General features: G+C 42.0%; 1 protein-coding gene across 1 annotated transcript in view; it reads left to right on the top strand.

The window, feature by feature from the left end:
- TSNARE1 (t-SNARE domain containing 1) overlaps positions 1-23036 on the top strand; it is a 637975-nt gene that overhangs the window by 599182 nt on the left and 15757 nt on the right. The window contains exons 12-13 of the mRNA XM_030553891.1: positions 11318-11390; positions 14072-14599. Coding sequence (XP_030409751.1) covers positions 11318-11390; positions 14072-14599 — 601 coding nt within the window. The remainder of the gene's footprint in view (positions 1-11317; positions 11391-14071; positions 14600-23036) is intronic.

Here is a 23036-nt window from a genome sequence, read left to right as displayed (position 1 = left end):
TCCAGCCTTAGCTTCCTCCTGGAAGAGCAGTTTCACCATGCAACCAATGCTGGAAGCACTCCAAGTCTTATACTGCCTAGAAGGCTACAGGTCATTTTTTTTTTAAACTGGCTCAGTCTTTAAAGATGTTTAATTTTCCGCTACTGGAAACACAAACCCTTATTTAAAACGCACACAGAGTCATTTCTAGTAAGGTTGTCCAGGGGTTGGTCGTTAATGCGTTAGTTAATTGTAAAGAACATCTCATCTAACCGTATAATTAGAGTAGCTAACGCAGAATTAAACTATGATGCTGAACTCATATAAAATGGTTGACATGCAGCAGATTGTCTTTTTTGTTTGTTTTATTTTTCAAGTTATTTTAATTTAGTGCCAGTGAAAATTTCTGAATTGTGACCTGTCCTGGAAACTAGAGTAGTTGTTATTTAGTATTTGGTTTACCAGAGCACTGGGGCCTCATTGTGCTAGGTGCTGTACAAATACAGAACAAAAAAGATGGTCCCTGAGTACTTGCTTGCCAATGGTATGATGCAAACTTCGCCATCCCTGTGCTCCAATCCCAGCTTGGAAAGATGCCTCTGTGGTGCGAGGTTGGTTCTTACTTCAGATCCATTCAATCCATGGTGGCTGGCTGGAATTTGTAAATCACTCGTCTCCATTGAATGCCTTGGATTACACTGCTAGCACAGGTGCCAGTTGACATTGGGTGATGCAGACCTCACTATGATCTGAACCCATAACATTATTTCACACACACAAGCCACCATTCAGCTGATGCTAATAACTTTCAGCTGATGCTAACGGCCATACTGGGTCAGACCAAAGGTCCATCCAGCCCACTATCCTGTCTTCTGACAGTGGCCAATGTCAGCTGCTCCAGAGGGAGTGAACCTAACAAGCAGTGATCAAGTGATCTCTCTCCTGCCATCCATAATCCATCCTCTCACAAACAGAGAGGCTAGGGACACCATTCCTTACCCATCCTGGCTAATAGCCATTAATGGACTTAGCCTCCATGAATTTATCCAGTTCTCTTTTAAACCCTGTTATAGTCCTAGCCTTCACAACCTCCTCAGGCAAGGAGTTCCACAAGTTGACTATGTGAAGAACTTCCTTTTATTTGTTTTAAACCTGCTACCCATTAAATTCCTTAGTGAGAAGGATTTGAACTGGCAACCTAGCAATGAAAGATTCCTAGTTGTTACATTGCCAGGTCTCTCTGGTTCTCTCATCGCCCCTCCACCCCCTGAATGAGTCATGTACTGGATAAATGCAGATCACACTTTGTATTCAGTATCATATTTAAGTCAAATAATTGAATGGCAATTGACAGTTTAAGATTACACTAATTGCTCAGTTTCCCAGAACGCTCCTAAAAAGAAAATGAATTTACCCTTCATATTTTTCCAGTTAAATGACCCTCGTGGAAATAAATCCAGAGTGCGGAATTAATAGTGCTGCAAACAAAGTGTATAAAGAGTGCAGACTGCTTAGCTTTTTGTCATAATCTTTGCACAGTTTCTATTTTTTGAAGATAAGAACATACTGTCTGCAATAAACTTCTCTTTCCTGGGGCTGATATCAGTCAGTTTGATAGATTACTGCTATTTCCCTCAATACCTGTATTAGTTTATACACCAGAATCTGAGGTGTATACAGCAGAAAAAGCAAATGTGGTGATATTCAGCTCAGGTTTTGATTATAGATTTCCATGTCCTTGATTACTTAGTACACAGTAGATTTTCTTCTTCTGAGCAGCTACCAAAAAAACTCTGTGGCTGACAGTATCTGAAGCCCTTTTCTTTTGTAAATGAGTAAATGGTCCCAAGCAGTTCAAGATATGTCATCTCATTGATATATCCATTCCTAGTGAAAAGCATTTTTCATAGGATATCACATGAACCCACATAACTTGCTTTCAGTAATTTGTTGCTTAACAGGCCCATGGCTCACTGGAGCTGTTCAGAAACCTCTCTAAAATAACTAGGCACCATAGCCTAATAGTTCCTACTGCACAGGCATCCATGTCATAAACCCACCCATCACAATTTCAGCTAACTGGAGTACTTGTTATTGGGCTCCGCAGATAGGCCGAGGGTTGAATGGGCCATGAAGACTGAATTACTCTCTTACCCATAGAAGTACTCTTCCAGGTCAGGGATGGTGAATCATTGTGGGGTGAAGTTTGTGTTACAGCTGTGTCTGCTATAATTTTTCTGTGGATTCTGTGTCCAGTCACCTATCAAACGTCTATTTTTTTCAATGAATCCACTCCATCAGGGAAACGTTTTGTATAAATGACATTTTTGTATCCATAATGCAGATGCCACCATGTCATGTGCTTGCTTATTTGTGTTTAATTTTATTTCTTTTTTTTTTTTCTGTAGCTCTTATCATAACAGTCTCTGAGCATTTTCCAAATGTCAGTTTAGCCTCACGACAGCTCTGGGACACCTGGAGAACTGAGACAGGTGCATTGCCCAAGATTTTTTTTTCCCTTACTTTATTGGCCTCCTAGAGTTGGTAGGGCAACTCCCACCTTTTCATGCTCTCTATGCTTGTATATATATCTCCTCAATATATGTTCCATTTCATGCATCCGAAGAAGTGAGCTGTAGCCCACGAAAACTTATGCTCAAATAAATTTGTTAGTCTTTACGGTGCCACAAGTACTCCTGTTCTTTTTGCGGATACAGACTGACACGGCTGCTACTCTGAAACAAGATCACACAGGAAATCTATGGCGGAAGTGGGAATAGAACCCACATATCTAGATTTCCAGGCCAGTTTCTCAAACACAAGTACATTTTTCCTTCAAACTCTGTGTCTGTGTGCTGGGGCGGGGAGGTGTTTATTTTTTGTGGTGGGAAAGTAGCAGAAAACCTCATCTTCTGGGGATCACACCATTCGGTTTGGAGTGTCTGCGTGTTTTCGAGCCTTATCACAGTAAAAATAAGTACATACATGAATAAATTCACAAGCTATAAATATTAGGTGTGACCAGTCTAATGCATTTTTGACATTATTTCTTCCCAATATGAATTGCAAAGTCCCAGAGGCCTCAGTCATCTGGACTAACAAAGTGCAGCAACATCAGATGCCGAGCGAAAGGAAATAAGAATTGTGGCATTATCACTGTCAGAGAGCAGAGCCGACATTATCGCTTGTACTCAGGAGAGTAATGAAACACCTTCCTCCGTCATTTACTTTGTGTGCAGAACTTCACCTTTTCCCTCACTGCCAGCAACTCCCCCTCGTAGGCTGGGTGAGCATTTGGAATGGGGTCTGTGTGGGTAAGGGATGTTCGTACCTAATTAGGAAACACATGCTCTGCCATGCATCACAGAAGACTTTTGAAACATTGTTCAATTTGTTCTACCCCTTGACAGGGTCGGGTAATTTTTTTGGTTCCCTGCGCAAGAATATTGTTTTTCTGTTTTCTGATGCAAGCCGTTCCTTGCTCTCCTCTCCCTGATACCAAACTATCATCCCATTGCTTTGAAGATAAAATGGAATCAAATGCAGCTTTTGCTGTCAAAAAGAAGCAAGGAAAAGCAATTCTTCTTTGTTTATTTGTCTATCGGAACATTTCAGTGTTCACGCTTATCTTGAAATGTAGTGTTTAGAGGGGAATGGAGGCTGAGATAACCATTCTGCATTGTGCTGGTTCAGACAGAATTAGACTGCATTTCTATCTCTGTAATCTGCCAAGCCTCAACCCTTTATCTAACATCTTGGGGGAGGTTCTTTTTTTTTATTATTTGGGGGGAGAAAAACAAGTTTTACTTACCCACACACACACAGAGGAAGGGGTGGTCTTGTGAGATTGTCTGAAGGAAGATGCTTTAAAAGTGGAAAGTTGCAGTGGTGCCAATCCAGATCACAATCTCAGTGCATTTGATGCTGTACATACTTACAATGAAAGAAAATCCCTGCCTCAAAGAGTCTATAAACTAAATAGGGACCAAACACAATAGGGCATACGGAACACAAAAAAAGAGTAAAGGTAGTAGGAGGTTGCATATAATTTTAGCTGCAGGGGCAATTTGGAAACTTCAGTGTTTTGTATGTGTGTATAAGAAGTAGATAAAAGATATTAAATAACTACTCATAAGTACAGTTGACTGAATATTTTTTTTGGTTGGGTGTCCGAACTGAAATATCTGGGAAACGAATCAGTTAGTTTAGAACCAAAATGAAGTTTTACTTACCAAAATAAAAAATCAGACATTAAAAAAAAAATTATTCAGATCAAATGAAATGGTTTGAATGTCGATTCAAAACAAAATGTCAAAATGGTTTGTTTTGAAAAACAAAACAACAAACGAGGAGGTTGGGAGGGGGAACTATTCACTGAATTCACAAATTGTTTTGGTGTCCTGAAAAAAAATATTGTTCGGAGAATTTACTATTTGCCCAAATATTTCACTCAACTCAACAAACCATCTGCCTAATAAGTTGCTGCTGTTATTGTATCTCTTGCACACTTTTGCTAGTCAGATCCCAAGTAATGACACTTATCATTAGTCCTCAATGTAGAGAAACACCTTCAAGAACAGGTGCCTAGATGGCTCAAGAGGCGTGGCAAAGGCATAGAGAACCCTTCATCTCTAGGTGACTAGTCCAAATGCAGCCCAGGTTATTGGTGACTGAAAGACCGATGGGTGTCTGGCTGATGATGTGACCTGAGTTGGTGTCTCTTGGTCCCGTTCTTAGTGAGCATGTGTGTATAGCACAAAAAATCCATCATAGCTGATAACCAATTTATGGTCTGCAGCCCCAGTGGACAGACCAAGGACTGAATATTCTGTGGCAGTGGTTCTCAAACTAGGACCGCCGCTTGTTCAGGGAAAGCTCCTGGCGGGCCAGGCCAGTTTATTTATCTGCCGCATCCGCAGGTCCGACTGATTGCGGCGCCCATTTTCTGCGGTTCGCTGCTCCAGGCCAATGAGGGCTGCAGGAATGGTGGCCAGCACATCCCTCGGCCCATGCCACTTCCTGCAGCCCCCATTGGCCTGCAGCGGCAAACCGCGGTCAACGGGAGCCACGATCAGCCAGACCTGTGGACGTGGCAGGTAAACCGGCCCGCCCCGCCAGGGACTTTCCCTGAACAAGCGGTGGCCCTAGTTTGAGAAGCACTGGTCTATAGTGACTAAATTGTCCTTTTAGCCTCTACCTCAGTGCTGAACCATGTTTCCAGGGAGTAGTGAGAGGAAAGCATGTACTGGTCCTGCCTCTTTTTTGAATAAATAAAGGACTTTGGTGTTCCAAGCCATCAGTCCAGCACCTTTCACCACATCTGAATTCACTCCACTGCCTGGACCAGAGATGGATGGCCATATTACTGCATTATTTCTTACCTAGGCCCTAATAAATGAATCATGTTAACAGGGAGAGGTTTCTAGCATCCTTCCTCTCTATCCCTCCCTGTTCAGAGGCTCTACGTAATGGCATCACATTGGTCTGATAAGAGCTAGACATCACACCTTCCAGAACCCATCTACTCAGCTTCTGCTGTCGAGCACAGTGTCTCTGCAGTGCTCCTGGAGCCAACTGTCCCCAGTCAGCTTAGGGACTGAGATGATGAAGCTCAACAGAGCTATTTTAATTATTCAGCATGGTGCCATCACTTCCCAAGATGGCACTGACCATTAAGACAACAAAACAGAGCAAGAGAAGGAGAAAGATACTCCCCTTGCTGGTTGTTGAGCAGTCCCAGAGGAGGTCTAACTCAGGCTGTAATTGCTGTTGTGGATAGCTTCTGCCCTCAAAACAATTTTCTGCTGGTCTGTTGTTGCTTAGCCTGGCTCGGTATGATTTATAGGATGTCATTTTTTCTCCCCAGCTGTAGACAAGAGAAAAAAATTTCCTTGAAAGACTGTTGCGGGTGAGATTTAGTTTATCTCCATCTAGCATTAAAGAAGCTCTCTGCCTTTCTATGTCCCTTCTCCCTGTCCCCCCAGAAGAGACAGGGGGGTAGGTTTACACTATGTTTGAGTTTAAACGCTGAGAAATGTCCTTATGCTCTTTTCTGAGTGCAGCACAGCCTGGACAGTGGGAGAAATGTGCTCCTTAAAGTAATGCACACTGGGCACCGTGAACGGTGCTTCCCTACTATAACAAATGCTGGGCACCTGGAATGGGTTTTCCCCAATGGTTATATGTGCCTTGGCCCTGGGAGGGTGCTGTGGGGGGGCTACCCCAAGGGTAACACATTTGGGATATTTTCCTGGGTTGCGTCCCTGTATTACATGCACAAAGATGTGCTGTGTTTTACCCCTTTGAGATCCTACCCTCTACCTGCTTCCATTTCATTTTATAACAGCCCTTGTTGATCATTCATCAAATGACTGGCAGGGCAGACCCAGGAGTTTGCATATAGAATCCTACATGATCTGCATACGCAGATATGATTAATTTAGTAGTTAATTTAGATTCCTCTATCCAATTTGTTTAAGACTAGAGGTTCTTCCTCTAAAGGGACAAACCCTGAGCTCTCTACTCAGTTTTGTATTCTCTCCCTACTCAGGCAAACTCCCTATGGTGTCTGTGGGACACTTCCCTGAAAAAGGGTTAAGTCAATATTGATCAAGAACTCCAGGATGTGGCCAGAAGTGAATGAGAAGGGACAGTGAGAGCATCCCTGGCCTGTCCCTTTGGAATGCAAATGAAGTCACCTCTTGTTTATTTAGCATTGTTCTTGTGACTGGAATTTAAAGTGTCCTGAGAGTAAAATTACATGTGGGGATAAATGTAGATGTTTGCCATGTTGTTAAACCTTGACACCTTTAGGAATGAGAGTGGCTGTCGGAGGAGGTAACATTTTCATTGCTGTTTTTGTGAATATGTTTGAAATGTTTGTTCTGTGCTGAAATGGGCTGGTAGGATTTATGATCCAGGCTGTTCTCTCTCTGGCTTTAAGAATGGTGAAATTGTGGGCATGTTAAACTGAGCCTTCTGTTGGGAGGTGTAACATTCTCGTTAACCGGGAAGTTAATAGTTCTTAAAAGCAGCAAAGAGTCCTGTGGCACTTTATAGACTAACAGACGTAGTGGGCATGAGCTTTCGGGGGTGAGTACCCACCTCGTCGGATGCATGTGGGTACTCACCCACTAATGCTCATGCTCCAATACATCTGTTAGTCTATAAGGTGCCACAGGACTCTGCTGCTTTTGCAGATCCAGACTAACACAGCTACCCCTCTGATTCTAGTTCTTAAAAGAACTTGTAAATTATCCCTGTAAAACCATCTGAGCCTGGTGATTTTCTAGGGTGTTTTTGCTCTTTGTTCTTCCCTCTCCGTATGTATAATAGGTCTCATGCAGCTTGTTTGTGTTCCTTGAAGTGTGAGGCACTGAGCACCTTGCCGGCTAAACATCATCTTCTCCCACCAGTCTAACCATGTAATTCCCTTCTCAGATTCTCCACACTGACTTCCTCTTGCTCACTAAAGCTCAGCATCCTCACATTCAAGCTGCGACACAGTTTCATCTCTGCATACATCTCAGATCTCCTGTTGTCCTCCTCCCTATCCACACAGGTCATTCTGGTTGGCACGTCATCTGTATCCTTCTCCCAGTTTGGCCTCCTTCCACTTTTTGTGCTGGCTCTTTCACATGGAGTGCCTTCTCTTTCCTTTTGCACTAAAAGCCTGATTCATTGCCAAGTGAAATGAGTGGAAGTCTTTCCACTGACTTCAGTAGACTTTGGATCAGCCTTCAATTGGCTCTCTTCTCTTCATTTCAATCCCTTCTTAACGCGTGCTTCCTCTGCAACCTCCTGTAATGTTAATCCACTTAAGAGACAAGTGTGTGTTTAAATATACATGGACATACATACATAAGTGCGTAGTCTCCGTGTTTCCTAGTACTCTGTTGCTCTGTCTGTATCCAGCTGTTTCTCTTGTTTTATACTTAAATTGTAATCTCTTTGGAGCAATGACTGTCCTTTTGGTCTGTGTTTGTCCAGCATCTAGCACAGTGGAGTCCTGGGACATGACCACGACTCCTAGACACTATAACAAAACAGCAACAACCAACCACCACCACCATCACCGACCACCCCAGCACCACCAAACAACCACCACCGTCAGGCATAGAATATGTGAAACAAGAGCAAGCTCTAGTAAATCAAGTGTTTCTTGTTTCTATGAAGTGAAGGAGATTTGTGAGACACTATATTCAATTGTGAAACATGCATAATTTTCCTCCAGGGCGGATTGGCAGGGGCCCTGGAGGTTTTTCGCCTTCCCCTGCAGCGTGGGGCATGGGTCGCTTGCTGGTGGATTCTCTGCAGCTTGAGGTCTTCAAACCAATTTTGAGGATTTCAATAACTCAGTTTTGGGTTAGGGGTTGTTATAAAAGTGGACGGGTAGGGTTCTGTGGCCTGCCTTGTGCAGGAGGCCAGACTAGATGATCATATTGGTCCCTTCTGACCTATGAGTCTATGAGTCTATAATATGTAGAAACTTGGAAAATAGAAGTACTTCCATTTTACAGGAAAGTTCAGTGGTTCATTATGATGTACTGATTCTTGGCAGGAAGCTCTTACAATGTAACTCTCCGATACTGTCTGTTCTGAAAGTTGTTTTTTTGTTTGCTAACATATTTCAGTTACTTGAAAACTTTGCAGTGTCTGGTTAAATTATTCAACAAATTCTGTGCTGTGGGTTATATTATTCTGTACTCACCACTTTGCAGCTTGCTCTGTTTTGCTTTTTAATACCATAGTCAACAATTTCTTAAGTTCATTTCCTTGCTTGCCTTTTACCTTCTGGTCTCCGTGGTACCTTCTCTGCTGCACTGATGTGTAGCGATATTGTAGCAAGCATTGTTATTGACATTTGAAAGGGAGATATTGGACTCACAGGGTAGTGGGGGAAGTCTGTTTTGATCTAATAAATAATTGGGTATGATAGGCAGCAAGCAGTACAGTGTGTGACTGATAATGTGTAGTACATTATCTCTGTAGTTCTCTTTTTGTTTATTCTGTAATATACTGAGTTTAATGTGCAAATATCACAACAATATATGCAGTTTAATTAGTTGTTGAGGATCAGTTTGGGCAGTATGTCATTTGATCCTTCTGAAACAAAGTTTGTTCTCTTGTCTGTCATTGACTTCAGTGTAATTACTGCAGGGATGTATTTTGCATTATAGCCAAATAGTCACCATGAAACCAAATGTAGCAGACGTCAGTACACAGATGCTATGGTGACTCCATTCCATTGCCAGGACAGACAGACTGAAAGACAGGTGAAATCCTCTCTGGTTCAACTCACGGAAACCAAGTTTTAACTGGGATGTATTTAGTCCCAAGAGACCTATGTGAATGTTGCTTAACCCCCATCCCCGCGTGCCATCTCTTTCTTTCACACTTTGCTAATCCTCACTCCCCATAGAAAAACTACAGTGGCACCTGCCTTCTTGGTTATGATTTACTACCACGGTGTTAGAGTGTGATCTCGTGTTACTTAAACATCATTACTTTCATAAAATATTCCACAGAACATTTACTAGTTATGAATATTCTCATACATAATTAAAGCTAGACTGCACTTGACAAGGGAGTGAGCAGAGTGCATTTCGTGATGCATTATCCTATGCTTTGGGTGTTTAGCTTTTGTTTCTTGTATTTGTTCACTTGCTCTGAAATTTGCCATGTTCAGTAATTCGCAGTGGTTCTCCCAGGCTTCATTACAAATTAATGAGATTCAACTGCATTATATAATTAAGTACTGTTCTACTCACAATTACATAATAAACTTCAAAAATGAATGTAGATACACTTGGAACCATTTATAAATTAATCAAAGGGGATAGTTTAGTTGTCTGACCATCAGGCTGGGGACATTTAGACTCCTTTGCACCACAGATTCTACTCCCAGCAGGCTTAAAGTAGGTGAATAGCCTGCTGTTCAGTTACGTGTGTGAGGGAGTCTCTTAAAAGCAATTTTAAAAGTTGGGGGAGGAAATCACCTCCTGTGAGAAAACATGTGGGATGAGTCTGAGGGGAGAGAGAAGCTACACTTCTCCATGAAAGCATTCCCACATGTGTTATGGGGAATATGTATGTGTGTTTTTTCCCCTCAGTGCCCCAGTAGAATCAACAAGGTGCTCCTGCCCAAGAACATGTGATCTCCCTGGGATTTAGGGTTGCTCTCCTATATGCCTTATGCTTATGCACTGGCTCTGAAAACACCTATCTGCAGAGCAAAGGAAAGAGAATACTGCCAAAAGTGGTTACCATGCGTAGATCATGCCCTGAGAGTTTGTCTGTTCCATATGGACATCAATGATCCAGTGACGCTTCACACAGGAGTAAGGGTTTGCTCTTGCTCTGGTGCTATGCATTGTATTTGGCACCGATTAATTCCCTCCCTCGATTTATCTGTGTATCAGAAGTGCTGTATTATGGTGGCACCTGTATTTTGTGATAGTTCTGTTATACACTGAGAAGCCTTCACTCACACTCAGCATAATGTTTTTGTGTCCTAAGATAGATAGTGAAGCAAAGTCGGATCTTTCTGCATGAAAGGCGCTATAAAAATTCAAAAGTTATAGCAACAAGTTCTGTCCGAGTGTCCTTTTCTGGTATGCTAATAGGAGCCTTTTCTCTATTGCATTCAGTATTACCCCATTTACAGATTAATCATTCTTCTTAGAGCCAGAGTTACATGAAGCTAAGATTTGATGATGTTCTTACATGCTAGTTTGTTACAGGCTCTAATTTAGAATCAATATTGCAGTTGCTAGTTTTTAATTTGAAGAGTTACTGTTGCTTTAACTAGTTAATTATTTGACACTTTGAAGAGGTGTAAATAGATCCACTCATCACATAGCTTTGCCCTAACTGACCTAAAGATAAAGAGATTTCAAAATCTGGCACTTTTTCTATCAGTTCTCCATTCACTTAATAATGGTATTTCACCACAAGCATGCAATACTGAGAGAACATAGTTAGTACAGAAAAATCAGCTGTCCTAGATAAATCGCTCAAACACAGCTCGTTAGAAATAGGGGAGGGCTGTTTTTTGTTCTTTAGTGCTGCACAGTTATTCTAGGCAGCTGGGTAGTCTAATTTTTTAACTTCCTCCTTTTGCAAGGCAACTCAGTTGGTTCAGGTGCAAAGTTTGGTAACTGAAGTGCAACAAATTCTGGTGTTGTTTAAGGACCCTTTAAAGGTATAGTGAGAATATTTGGTCATCACTGTTCTATGCAGAAGAAAAAAAATATGTTTCCAAGATTGAGAAACTGGGCAACTCTTTTGGGTTTTGATGTATCTTTTGATCACTAACTGTGATCTTTCACCTTTTCAGAGTGACATGTTGGATGTAAACCAGATCATTAAAGACCTGGCCTCCATGGTTTATGAACAAGGTGACACAATAGGTAGGTATCACCATAGTGTTAAGGTATGTACTTTATTATCTGATTTTGCCATTCGGATCTGAGGTGGCAACTCACCTACAAAAGAGTTTTATGGGCCAAAACGATCCCAATGCCATGGCTGCTTAAGACAACTGAGTTGCCACTGAGACCATTGGTCTTTGTCCATGGAAATCTCCTTGGATTTGAAGAGCTGTCCTCTGTGATAGTTGGGATAGTTACTGCTGGTGGTAGCATAAAAATAGATTTCACAGGAAGAACAATCCATCGGCTGTTGGATGTAGGGTGGGGAAGACATAGCCAATCTTCCTCTGGAATTGGAATGAAAAACTGTTGTAGCTGCAGAAAAAATGCATAGCTTGATTCTGCTTAATAAAGCTTGAGTCATAATACTCTGACTCACACACACGGTCCAAACATACGTCCAGAGCTTGATTGCTCCTTGCTCCCCCGCTGGCAGGGCTTTGGACCACAGTGAGGCAGCGTGCTTGTGCCCTGGTGGAAGGCAGGGGAACAGAGGAAATGCCTAGCCATTGACTGTTTGTTCTCCAACATCAAGAGCATCATTGACAGAAAGTGGTGACCAGTGGGAAGAAATGGAGGCAAAATATAGGAGATCCAGGTCTTTTAAAATGTCCTGTCCCCTCAGCTCCTTCATGACCATCTCCTGTTACAGATAAGGGAAGGAAGGGTCAGATGTGTTTCTCTCCCTTTTGTTTTACAGCCTGTATGAGATAAAATGAACTATCCAGTGCCTTAAACAATTGCCAAAATTTCCTAAGAACCTGAGTGTCTAAATTCGGCTCTTAAATCCAGGTTTAGCGACCTAAATATAAGAGAAGCCTGGTTTGCAAAGATGCCGAGCACTTGCAGCTCTCATAGAAGTCAGTGGGAGTCGGACCAGACCCTAAGAGAGAAATCATAAACGGAGAAGTATTTCCAGTCTTGACTGTTGATCACACTGTTTCCTTGCCAAGCACGCAGTCTTTGGCAAGCGTCCATTAAGCTGCAGATATGTCTATCCAGACAGAAATGTGCAAGTGCCATCACGCAAATTGTTCATTCACAGACAGAGAGCAACATCAAGATGACATCTGCAACAATTTGTTTGTGATCTTGTGCCTGTTTGGCAGCTCTTTTTGTGCACATATAACTTCTGGACCCGCTTGGGCTTCAGGAGGCTATCAGATGTTAATGCCTTGAGGGACATGACAACATAAATCAGTTAGTGTCATGATCCTTGTCACCAACTTCCTTGCGGCTAGATTTATTTTTTAAACCATTATTCGTGCGGTGGAAGTGGCCCCAATATTAACTTGCCTGGAATAAAACAAAAAGCTGTAGAAAGTAGGACCCTTTGTCTTTAAACCAGCATCATGCTTTTACTGCTTTTATATAGGAGGCGTTCTTTTTCCAGTAGCAATGTTAACTTTTTTCTTTCTTTCTGAGTAGCTTTTCAGTCAATCAGCCAGTCAAGATATCTCCCTACTCAGCTGCTGCAAGTTCCCACTGTGTATCTTTTGACATTAATGTTACACACAAGTAAGAGGAATCAGAAGGTAAAGGGAGTTGAAACACCCACAGGGAAAATTCAGCATTGATGATGATAAGGGGGAGTTCTCACCACGTCCAGGGTATTAATTTCTGACTGTTATACACATGAGATGAAAGTTCTGCAACTGTCTCCTCATTTAAATAAAACCAAAAATACTTAGTGAGGGAGTATCAGGCTGGCCAGCAAAACATACTGCTGTGTCCATGATACAAGATCAGATCTCACACTCACTCGTGTCTGCCCTGTGCTTCCTGGGAGCAATAGAAAGGCAGTTTGTGCTCACTCGTGGGAGGAGACCCATGTTCTTTCAAGGAAACTTCTGTAGCTCACCTACCTACCAAGTTAGCTAGCTTCTGAAGCAACATAACCACAGCTCTTCTTAAAGGGAAGGAAGTTTGTTGCCATGCAGGGAATGGACGGAATGAATTAAGGCGGAAAAATGTAGAATCCTTGTGGATGCATCTCTGACATATTGTATTTTCTGTACATGTATCACCATCCCTAAGGTTTGTGATCTGTTTTCCCAGTAGCAGTATTTTCCTCTGTTTTAGTGGTTAAATGAACGTGTAACTGAGGATCACAATAGCGATGGGCCTGATTCATTAAAAAATAGTGACACAGATTGTCATTGCATCAGGCACAAAAATCTTTTCAGTCCAGGGCAGTAGCAACCCCAAATAGTTTCAAATTCAGATAGATACTGGATCATCTAGTCTGCCTCCCTGCCTCATTGCAGGACGTGATCCATAAATCTATACTGGATCCCCACTAACAGTCTTGTTTTACTCCAGCATTGGTAATCAGTGACGATCACCTGTGAGAGGTTGCTCCTTTGTATAACTGACACAAGCTCTCATGAAGGAAATGAAGTTAACTCTGACAGCAATTTCAGTGGCATTGGACTTTTCCCATGTGTTAGCTGAGATGTCAACTTACATGTGACAGGCTTGCACAGCCATGGATCGGCAAGTGGGTGGGAGTTTACATTTTCAAACAGAATTCAGACATGGGTGTGGGAAACACTGCTTTTTATTAAACAATATAAGGTAGGTGCGCACATCCTCATTTGGAATGTACACGCTACCTTATTAAATAGCATATAAATACCCAGCATTTGGTACCTTTCTAGGAACCAACCTCAACATGTTGACATGCAAGAGAAGTTCCACACCAGAATCTGTGAATCCTGCTCAGTTGGTTGCTTCTACTTCTGACCCTGCTGCTCGCGGGAGAGTTACCATGTTCACACACTATACTGCTGGAACGCCACATCAAGGACAACACTCGCGGACCAAGACAAGGAAACCCAATTTTAGTCCACAGGAGACTGAAGTGCTTGTGCAGAAGGTCACCAAACACTACCAGCTACTTTTTGGGGCTTTAAGGGGGACCCCTGCCAAGAAGCACAGAGTGTGGAATAAGATCCTACAAGCTGTCAATGTGTTGGGGTATTGCAGACGGGACATGGGGGATCTGAAACACAAATGGCGAGATCTCCGTGGGGTAGTGAGGAAAAAACTTGGGGAACAACAGAAAGCTGCAGCTAGAGGAGGGCCACCACAGTCCCTTGTTCTCACTCCAGTGGAGAAAATGGTAGCAGGAACATTCTCCACTCAAGCCATCCAAGGAGAGGGTCAAGGAGTTGACACCTTGAGAAGTAAGTTTCACTGGTGCAATTATCAGAGCAACATTTACATATACATAAGCACACACACATTCAGCCACTCTACGGAACTTATCAGCTCAAAATTTACTCATCATTCTCTGTCAAAGAATGTTTTGTACACTGTATGGGCTGGTTTCTCCTCTCACATACACTGGTGTAAATCAGGAATAACTCCAAGAAGTCAATGTATAATTGGTATTAGTGCAAGGATAATCTAGCCTTGCATCTGGCAGATTTGAAGGAGACATCATCAACATAGCCGGCAATATCATTCTCATTAGCACATGATTTGAGTGAACACACATCTGTCCATCTCTGGAGTCTGCTATGTTTGTTGCAAGAGGGAGTCCAGGTGATTGAAATAATGTGCACGTTGCATTTTTTTAACCCATGACAGCAAAAATACTGCTGTTCTCATCAGAAAGAAGGAGATGCTTTCCTCTCCCATGCACATAAACAATGTCTTTAGTATCCCGAAACAGTGCAAGAGCCAATTCCTTATGTAATCCATCCTACATCAAACATCACAAATAAGTTCACTGCTTGCAGCTTCATTGTATTTCTCATAGCTGAATGCCAGATTATTCTGAAAGCATTTTACTAGGATTACAAAGATTACCCATTCCCACCCCCACCCCCCATCAGACCATTTTGCCACCAACACTCATTCTTCTGGTAGAGTACATACCCCCAACCTGTTTCCTGAAAAGAGCAAGAGATCTAAAGACTGGTACATCCACATAATCAGTCCAAGACGACAGCACAGGAAACACAGGAACTCAATGCTTCATTCGCCAGCTCCAGCTACCTCTTTGTCATACCTAAAGGTGCATAGATCACAGCTTTCACAGCAACACCTGCTGGCAGGGAAGGGAAGCTGTGTGACATGAAGATGAGAACTTTCTTCACCGCTGTTTTTCTTCCATTTCTTATCACATTTGCCACCCATCCACCTTCTGTTGCTGAATCTGAGTTGTCTGGTTTTTAGATTTTGGTTGATACTGATATTGTACCTGAAGTCTGGACATCTCGGACTAAGAATAATAAGGCTGAGGACAAGGAAATTTGGTAATGCAGCCTGATTTGGAGGCTTGAGTAGTTTAGAGAATTCACACACCTGGTGTCTTCCAGCCTTCAGCATGCAGGTCTGCCCAGGAAACAGGAGAAATGTGGTAGTTGGTTCATCTTCTTGTTACATTGAAGGATAGAAAAAAATGTTCATTATGGTCAGTAAATTTAGTCCTTGAGCTGGGCTGGTATTTGTTTGAATGCTGCATTGTCATTTTCCCCTAGTCTTAATAAATGACTCTGTAAAATGGAAATGTGTTAGTATTGATGTAAATGTGGGATAACTGAGGTTATTTGTTTGGGGGGTTGGAGGAGCACTCTGCACCTGCTGCCACCATAGCCTCTTCTGTCGCCTGGAACCAGCCCTGTTTGGCCAGCATCATTTCCTATAGCTGGGTACTTCCATCTTGACTTGAAGGCTAATGTCTTTTCAAAAGAGTGATGCTTCATTTGCAAAGTCATGGAATTTAACATGTAGCATGCTTAAAAAGAGTTTACACACTGTCCTGGGATCCACCACAAAGAGCCATCACTCGTTTCCTCTGCAAGCCTCTTCATGTCCTTTGGAAGACTCTTCATGTTTGTTCCATGGCTGATGGCTTGGTGGCACAGGAATTTCTTTGTTATGAAGAGTCCCCTGGAGACTAGATGGAATCTGCTGTCAAATACAATAAAACAAGAGAAGTTGAAAAATCAGACAGATGGACCATTAACTAAACTGTCCTGTGGCTGAGATGGGGCATCTGAAAAATGAATGCATCCTGGGAATGGTCCCTGAATACCTGAACTTAACATTTCTGGTAACCTTTGTACAACAGAATGGGGTCTACATATTCATATCCATTCAATTGGTAACACTTCCTAAATATCAGATGAGACAATTATATTGATGGATATATTTATGTACTCTTTGGTTCTTTGTGCACTGCAGAATCCTCACTTGGCTCTTTCATATCTAGCTATTCCTGGGATAAGACATGGAGTTATGTGTCAGAGCCGGGCACCACTTCTCCAGAAGTTGTGCACAGTGGCAGCCAAGTCTTTCTGAAGTTGCTGCTTATCTGTTTCAGATGAGGCACACATTTTTCATTTATTTTGAAGACGTAACCCAGAATCTGTTGAACCAAAAGTGTATACTTTGGAGCCGGTTTACTCTGTCTTCTTCTCAACACAATTATAACTAGCAGCATTATTATAAACAGTACCATGCATTATAATAGCATATTTCTCAGGAGGCAGGCACAGGTTAGTTTGATCTTCTTTGTTCTTCTCATTTTACCCATAGTGGCAGGGAGTGCAAGGAATGTATAAGCCTTTGTGTTTTATGTCTCTGTGTTTAAAAGTCTATGGGTATGTCTACACTACCTGCCGGATCGGCGGGTAGCAATCTATCTATCAGAGATTGTTTTATTGTTTGTAGTATAGACACGATAAATCAATCCCCGATCTCTCTCCCGTCGACTGCTGAACTCCAGCAGTGCGAGAGGCAGAAGCAAAGTCAATGGGGGAGCTACGGCCATCAATCCAGCACTGGGAGGACGCAAAATAAGTAATTTTAATTCAGTTTAAATACGTCGACTTCAGCTACGCTATTCTCATAGTTGAAGTTGTGTATCTTAGATCATTCCCCCCCTCATTGTAGACCAGGCCTATGTCTCTGAGTTTCTGTCTCTTGTCTCCTTGTTTGCACATTCTTTTTATAATGCTGATGGTGTTAGGAAGACAGTGTGTGTGTTTTGTAAAGAAAAGAGTAAATGGCTAAAGAGGTGTCTGCTGTTCTGTATTTGATCTTCTTAATGTGACTGGGTTGGTGTAGTTGCAGCTAAGGAGCCAAGTAATTTTGTACAAAAAACTAGCTGCATGGACTGGGGTCTCTTCTTTTTACGATGTTTTTGGTTTGGTTTGGTTTTTTTGCCACCAGTAGAATTCTCTGCTGCTGTGAATATGCAACCCTGTTCATCTGAAGTTGTTATCAGGAAGCTGCACTGCTGTGCTCTGAACTCCCAGAAATCCTGTGATTGAGCTGGAAGGGTCATAAATGTACAACCAGCTGAGTTGTTGGTTTATTTCTGCTGGTAGTCATCACGCTCTGTCTTATTAGGGTAGAATGTGGGATACCATGTTATGAATAGGTTAAGTAAATCAAACTAACCATTGCAAGGGAAAAACAAATCATAAATATCATGGATTTTACTTTGGAGGCAAAATTCAGCATTTCCAAAATAATAAGCAAACATACACACCTTTTTCGTAAATGAATCAGACACATTGTCTTGGTATTTTCCTTTGACTGGGAAGAATTGACACCTTTGGATTAGTCCACTGAGTTATAGGAGTAGATAGATTATACAGCTGAGTCTCTGAGATTTTATTTTTATTTATTTTTGGCACAATTATAGGCCTCAATGGACTTGCAAAATATTCTGAGATTGATAATGCATGTAAAATGAATTTTGCATAAATGATAAGCTGTTGACACTCTGTTATAATTCTGCAATTTGCTTAGGTTTTATGGAGGTTTAAATTTTTCAAGACCACATTTTAAGGGCATCTGTCATTTACTAAGCAGTGTAAATCTCTGCTTTGTCTGGGACTAAAGTTAGGTACAGAAATGTTAATATGAGTACACTACTTTACATCCACTTCTGCTGGTATAAACTAGGGCACAGGGCCCTTGATGGAGGCAAATCCAGCAAGCAGCAGGTTGTGGCATTTCATGGTAGTTATAATGTCTGCTCCACTTTGATCTTCAAGGAGTCAATACAGACATTTTTTAAAAGTGCTGGCTGGGTTCACTCATTTGGCACAACAGCTTGGCAAGGGGCTTTTATGTTACCCTTTGCGGAAATCAGAGCTGCCATCTCCCACGAGAAACCCTGGGATAGGGTAGAGATGTGGCTGCTGGCTGTCCTCCATTGGGGATTAATACCCCCAGGTCTTCGTGGTTTAGGGAGTGACAAATTGCACCTCGTTAAGACAACCTGATCCAATTACCATAATTTCTAAATTGGAAGAGCACATACTCTATAGACCTGATTTTGCAGGTTGACTTACACATGTTTAGATATGACCAAACATCATTGTAAGTTTTACTCTGGAAGAACTCCCATATCTACCAATGAGAGTTCAGTCCCCAATCCAGCACGGGCCAAAACAGGATGTGTCCTGTGAAGTGCTCTTTTGAGTTAAGGATTCTCAGCACCTCACAGTCACTGACCACAAAGAATGACGCAAGACTTGATTCGTACTACGTACAAATTAGAACTGGTTGAATTTTTTCTCACTAAAGCATCAAAAAGTGGCCTTTATCCAAAAAAGGAACATTTTGACCTTATGTTCCATTTTTCACAGTGTCTCACACCATATTTTTACTGACATTTTCATGGAATTTTTTTTAATACAACTATAGGTATCATTTTGTTTAAAGCAACATCATGAAACATGTTTTGGAAAACAGAATGGACCCGTTGCAAACCCTTCAAAAAAGAAGCAATTTTAAATGTGTTTACAAAATCCTTCTCCTGTTCTTCAACCAGCCCTAACACAAATACCTGCCCAGTGAAACCAGTTAATAATTGCCACTGTGAGGACCCTGGATTTTGTCCTATTATAACCTGTGACTCTTCAACACAGTGCAACAAAAAAGGAAAAAAACTCACCACCACAAGCACTTAGACTTAGATGCCATTAAATATGGAATTCACTTTCATTTATGTAATTTCACATAGAAGATTTTGCTGTCCATTAACATGGGTTGATCATAGACACCAGGTGACCTTGAGCAGAGGTAGGGTCTCATTCTGGTCTCTTTTGAAGATAGAAATATTTGGAGACCACCTTCTGGTAAGCACCTCGTGGTTTATTTTATAGTGTTCTCCCCACCACTTTCACAGAGGTGTGCAGCCCCCTGTTTACAGTTTCATACTGTTCTTAACTCCCTTAGCCAAGGAGAGATTACACAGAAAGGGTCTTCCTCCTGGGAAATCCCGCTGGGCTGTGACTCTGAAAGCTTCCCTTTCTCACCTTCCCTGCCTTCCCCTGTTTTTTCTACCTTCTGCCTAATGGGCTAATTAGCCTTTTAGCTCTCCACAGGCCAGCCCAATCCATCAATTAGGTCCAGTTCGTCTTAATCAGTTCTACTTTAGAGCAACTAATTAGAGTTGCAGTGGCCAGAGTGCTGGATCAGCTGTTCTTTCCCAGCTCTTTCTCACAACAGTTTATCACTGTAATGAAATAAAATGCAAATCACAATGCTTAACACTTCAGTAATGTTATTCTCTTCAAAAAATTTCATAATCATTGATTAATGCCCCTGTGAGATAGGAAGTATTAAGGCCCGTTTGCAAATCACAGCCCAAGTGACTTGGCTGAGGCCACACAATGAGTCATTGTAGCTGGGATCATCCTGCTGTGTGCATGCAGGACGTCCTATTAAAATCAGTGAAGTGGTGGACAGATAATTGACTGGGTGATCTGGCCCCAGTAATTCTTGGCTGCCATGTTTGTGTTTTGACACCTAGATTACATCCCTCTCACTCTCTTCCTTGTGTGTAAATCAGTGGAAATCACTAGTTTGCACAGGACTTGTCTTCACTGCTAAAAAAGGTGCATTTTGTACCTCAGAGTACCTAACGCACATGAGCTGTCCTGAGGTAAAACCACAGAGAAGACCAGGCACTTCCATTTTACTGCCTGGTAAATCACATGTTTAACAGCTCTATACCTCTTCCAGGGGCTAACTTTGGTGAGTTTACCTGATTGTAAAACTAAAGTGCCTGGTCTTCACTGTGTTGTTTTTCCTTAGGATAATTCATACATGTTAGTATCTCCAAGGTAAAACATACATCTTTTTTTAGCAGGGAGGACAAACCCACCACATTAACTATGTATGCCTCATTTTTTCATGCAGTGCTAGCTCTGTAGTGTTTTTCCCCTGCCCCTTAGGATTGCAAGCTACTATAGCAAATGTTAATTAGGACCTTTCATCTCAAATCTTTTGTACTCCTGGCAAAGCTGGAGTTCTGGACATTAGAGGAACCTGCCAGCTGGGCAGGCAGCTTGCCCAGTTTTTTGTTTTTCCTCTGTAACATCACACCATTATGTATGTAACATTTAGGTCATCATTTAGTAAAGATCCCTTGTACTCTGGGTGTTTGCCTTGTGGAACAATTTAACATATAATGTTTGCAAAGCATGATGCTGGTTGTTCTGTAAAAAACTTCATGGAATCTAAAGAATTTTGTGTTGCTCTTCCATGCTTAAAAAATTATTTCCCTAGGAAAAGGGCCTGTTAAATTGCAGCTGTTCATGAAATAAGAGGTGCAATGTCCTGGGATCCTAGCTAACACTAGGGAAGAAAACAACAAGCTCTTTTCCTTTGATTAGACAAATCAGATTACTGAACTTTTTTTGAATGTCTGTATAAGGCTGTTCCATTATCAAACAAAAACTAACTGTCCTCTTTAAATATATCTCCTATAAACTGACAGCCTTGCCTTGCCTTGCGCTCCTGAAATGAGCATGTCTCCTGTTACTTGCTGTGGCTTGTTTCTGATTGTCACTTGTTTCCTTATTTACCTTGTGTCATGGCCCCTCTCTGCAACCCAGGTACATGTGTCTACCTCCCAGGCAGGGCCGGCTCAGGCTTTTTTGCCGCCCCAAGCAGCAGAGGGGAAAAAAAAGAAAAGAAAAAAAGCCGCAATCGGTGGCATTTCGGTGACAGCTGAATCATACCGCCTCATTCCTTGGTGGCAATTCAGCAGCGAATCTTTCGCTCTGAGATGGACTGAGGGACCCGCCGCTGAAGATGAGGATGTGCTGCCCCTTCCCATTGGCCGCCTCAAGCACCTGCTTCATTCGTCGGTGCCTGGAGCCGGCCCTGCTCCAAGGACTTGTCTACATTAGGGGATTATAGTGTGCTAGAGCATGACCTTGTGGAGTTATGGTAACAGAACTTTAGACAGGATCAGCTCATGTAAACTGTTGTGGCTCCATTGACTTCCATGGAGCTGCACTTATTATACCAGCTGAGAATCTCTGTAGACAAGCACTGTCCTGTTTAGCATTGTCCCAGCTGGCATGATATTCTTAGCATATGCACAATGTGCTGCATGTGGCACATGACCAGGATTCATCAACCTTAGGGCTAACCACAACTAGCTGACAAAATGTTACACCTGATATTCCCTGTCTATGCTATGTGCTAAGTCAGATTTAGCATAATGTTATCTACCTTGACTCCTCAGAGTTGTGCTTTATCACAAAGTAATTTCCCAGTGTAGACAAGCCCATATGGACAGCCATAGAAGCTGGGCACACATGTTAATAGCTATTTACCAAGCACTGATTAAATTCCCATAGATGTACAGACATCAAGAGAGAGACACTCCCAGCCCCATACAGCTTTCTCTGCCCTAAAGAGCATGCTCAGGCACCACTCTGCTCTTCCCACCCCAGCTCTTGGGTTTCAAATGGAAAGGACATGCTTTTTTTCCATTGTCAGTATGATGATTTACTGCTAGAAACTCCTGAAATACCTAGGCACTGTGAGCTGACCTAACAGTGTCCAACAGAAGAGAGATCAGAAGTAGCACTAGATGGTGGTGCTTTAGAACATGTGTGTGAAAGTGATTTAATGCCACTTTTTCTACTAGCACTGAAAACAAAAGGGGGAGAACAGAATCTGCCATCATTCCAGTAGTATACTAAAATTAACATAAGACTGTAAATGAACCCTTTGGGCTGATTGATAGAATTATAATAGCTCTCATCTATCCTTGTAAAGGCAAATTTGATAGGCTTCTGAGCCAAATCCTGAGCTCATCATGCACTTTTCACTCCATTCCCCCTGAGACCACTAGTCGCTGTGTGCGTGTCTCTGAGGGAACGAATTGGCCGTGACTATGATATTTCTATTTGAAACACAATCGAACTCTTAACTGCAGCTTTTGCAACATAGATGTTGGTTTCTAAACACAGGACTGGTGTCCATTTAAAACGTTGCTTTCTTTGACTGGCATGTATTGATTCCTTCCCTCACCCCCAACCAGCTGCGCTCTGTAGTTATCAATCCTTCTTTTCCAAATGTTTTTTTCTTCACTCAGAGGTAAAAAGTGAAGATCTTTATAGCAGGACAAATCAAGAAGCACAAACGTGATATACCTCCTGTATCCCATTTTAGAATGTATCTCCCATCCAGTAAGATTACCAGTCGTATAGAAGCCCTGATCCATTGGAGTCCATGAATTCTTTCCATTGGATCAGGCCCATAAGCTTTCCATTTTGTATGATATTCACCAGTTACTCTGCCTCTGTGATGATTTAGGCTCCTTCTTTTTGCCAAATTTTGGGTGGCCCTTAT

The sequence above is a fragment of the Gopherus evgoodei genome, chromosome 2, assembly GCF_007399415.2.
Source record: "Gopherus evgoodei ecotype Sinaloan lineage chromosome 2, rGopEvg1_v1.p, whole genome shotgun sequence".
Lineage (NCBI taxonomy): Eukaryota > Metazoa > Chordata > Testudines > Testudinidae > Gopherus > Gopherus evgoodei.
The sequence above is the reverse complement of the archived record's forward strand: the minus strand, read 5'-3'. Positions and strand labels throughout refer to the sequence as shown.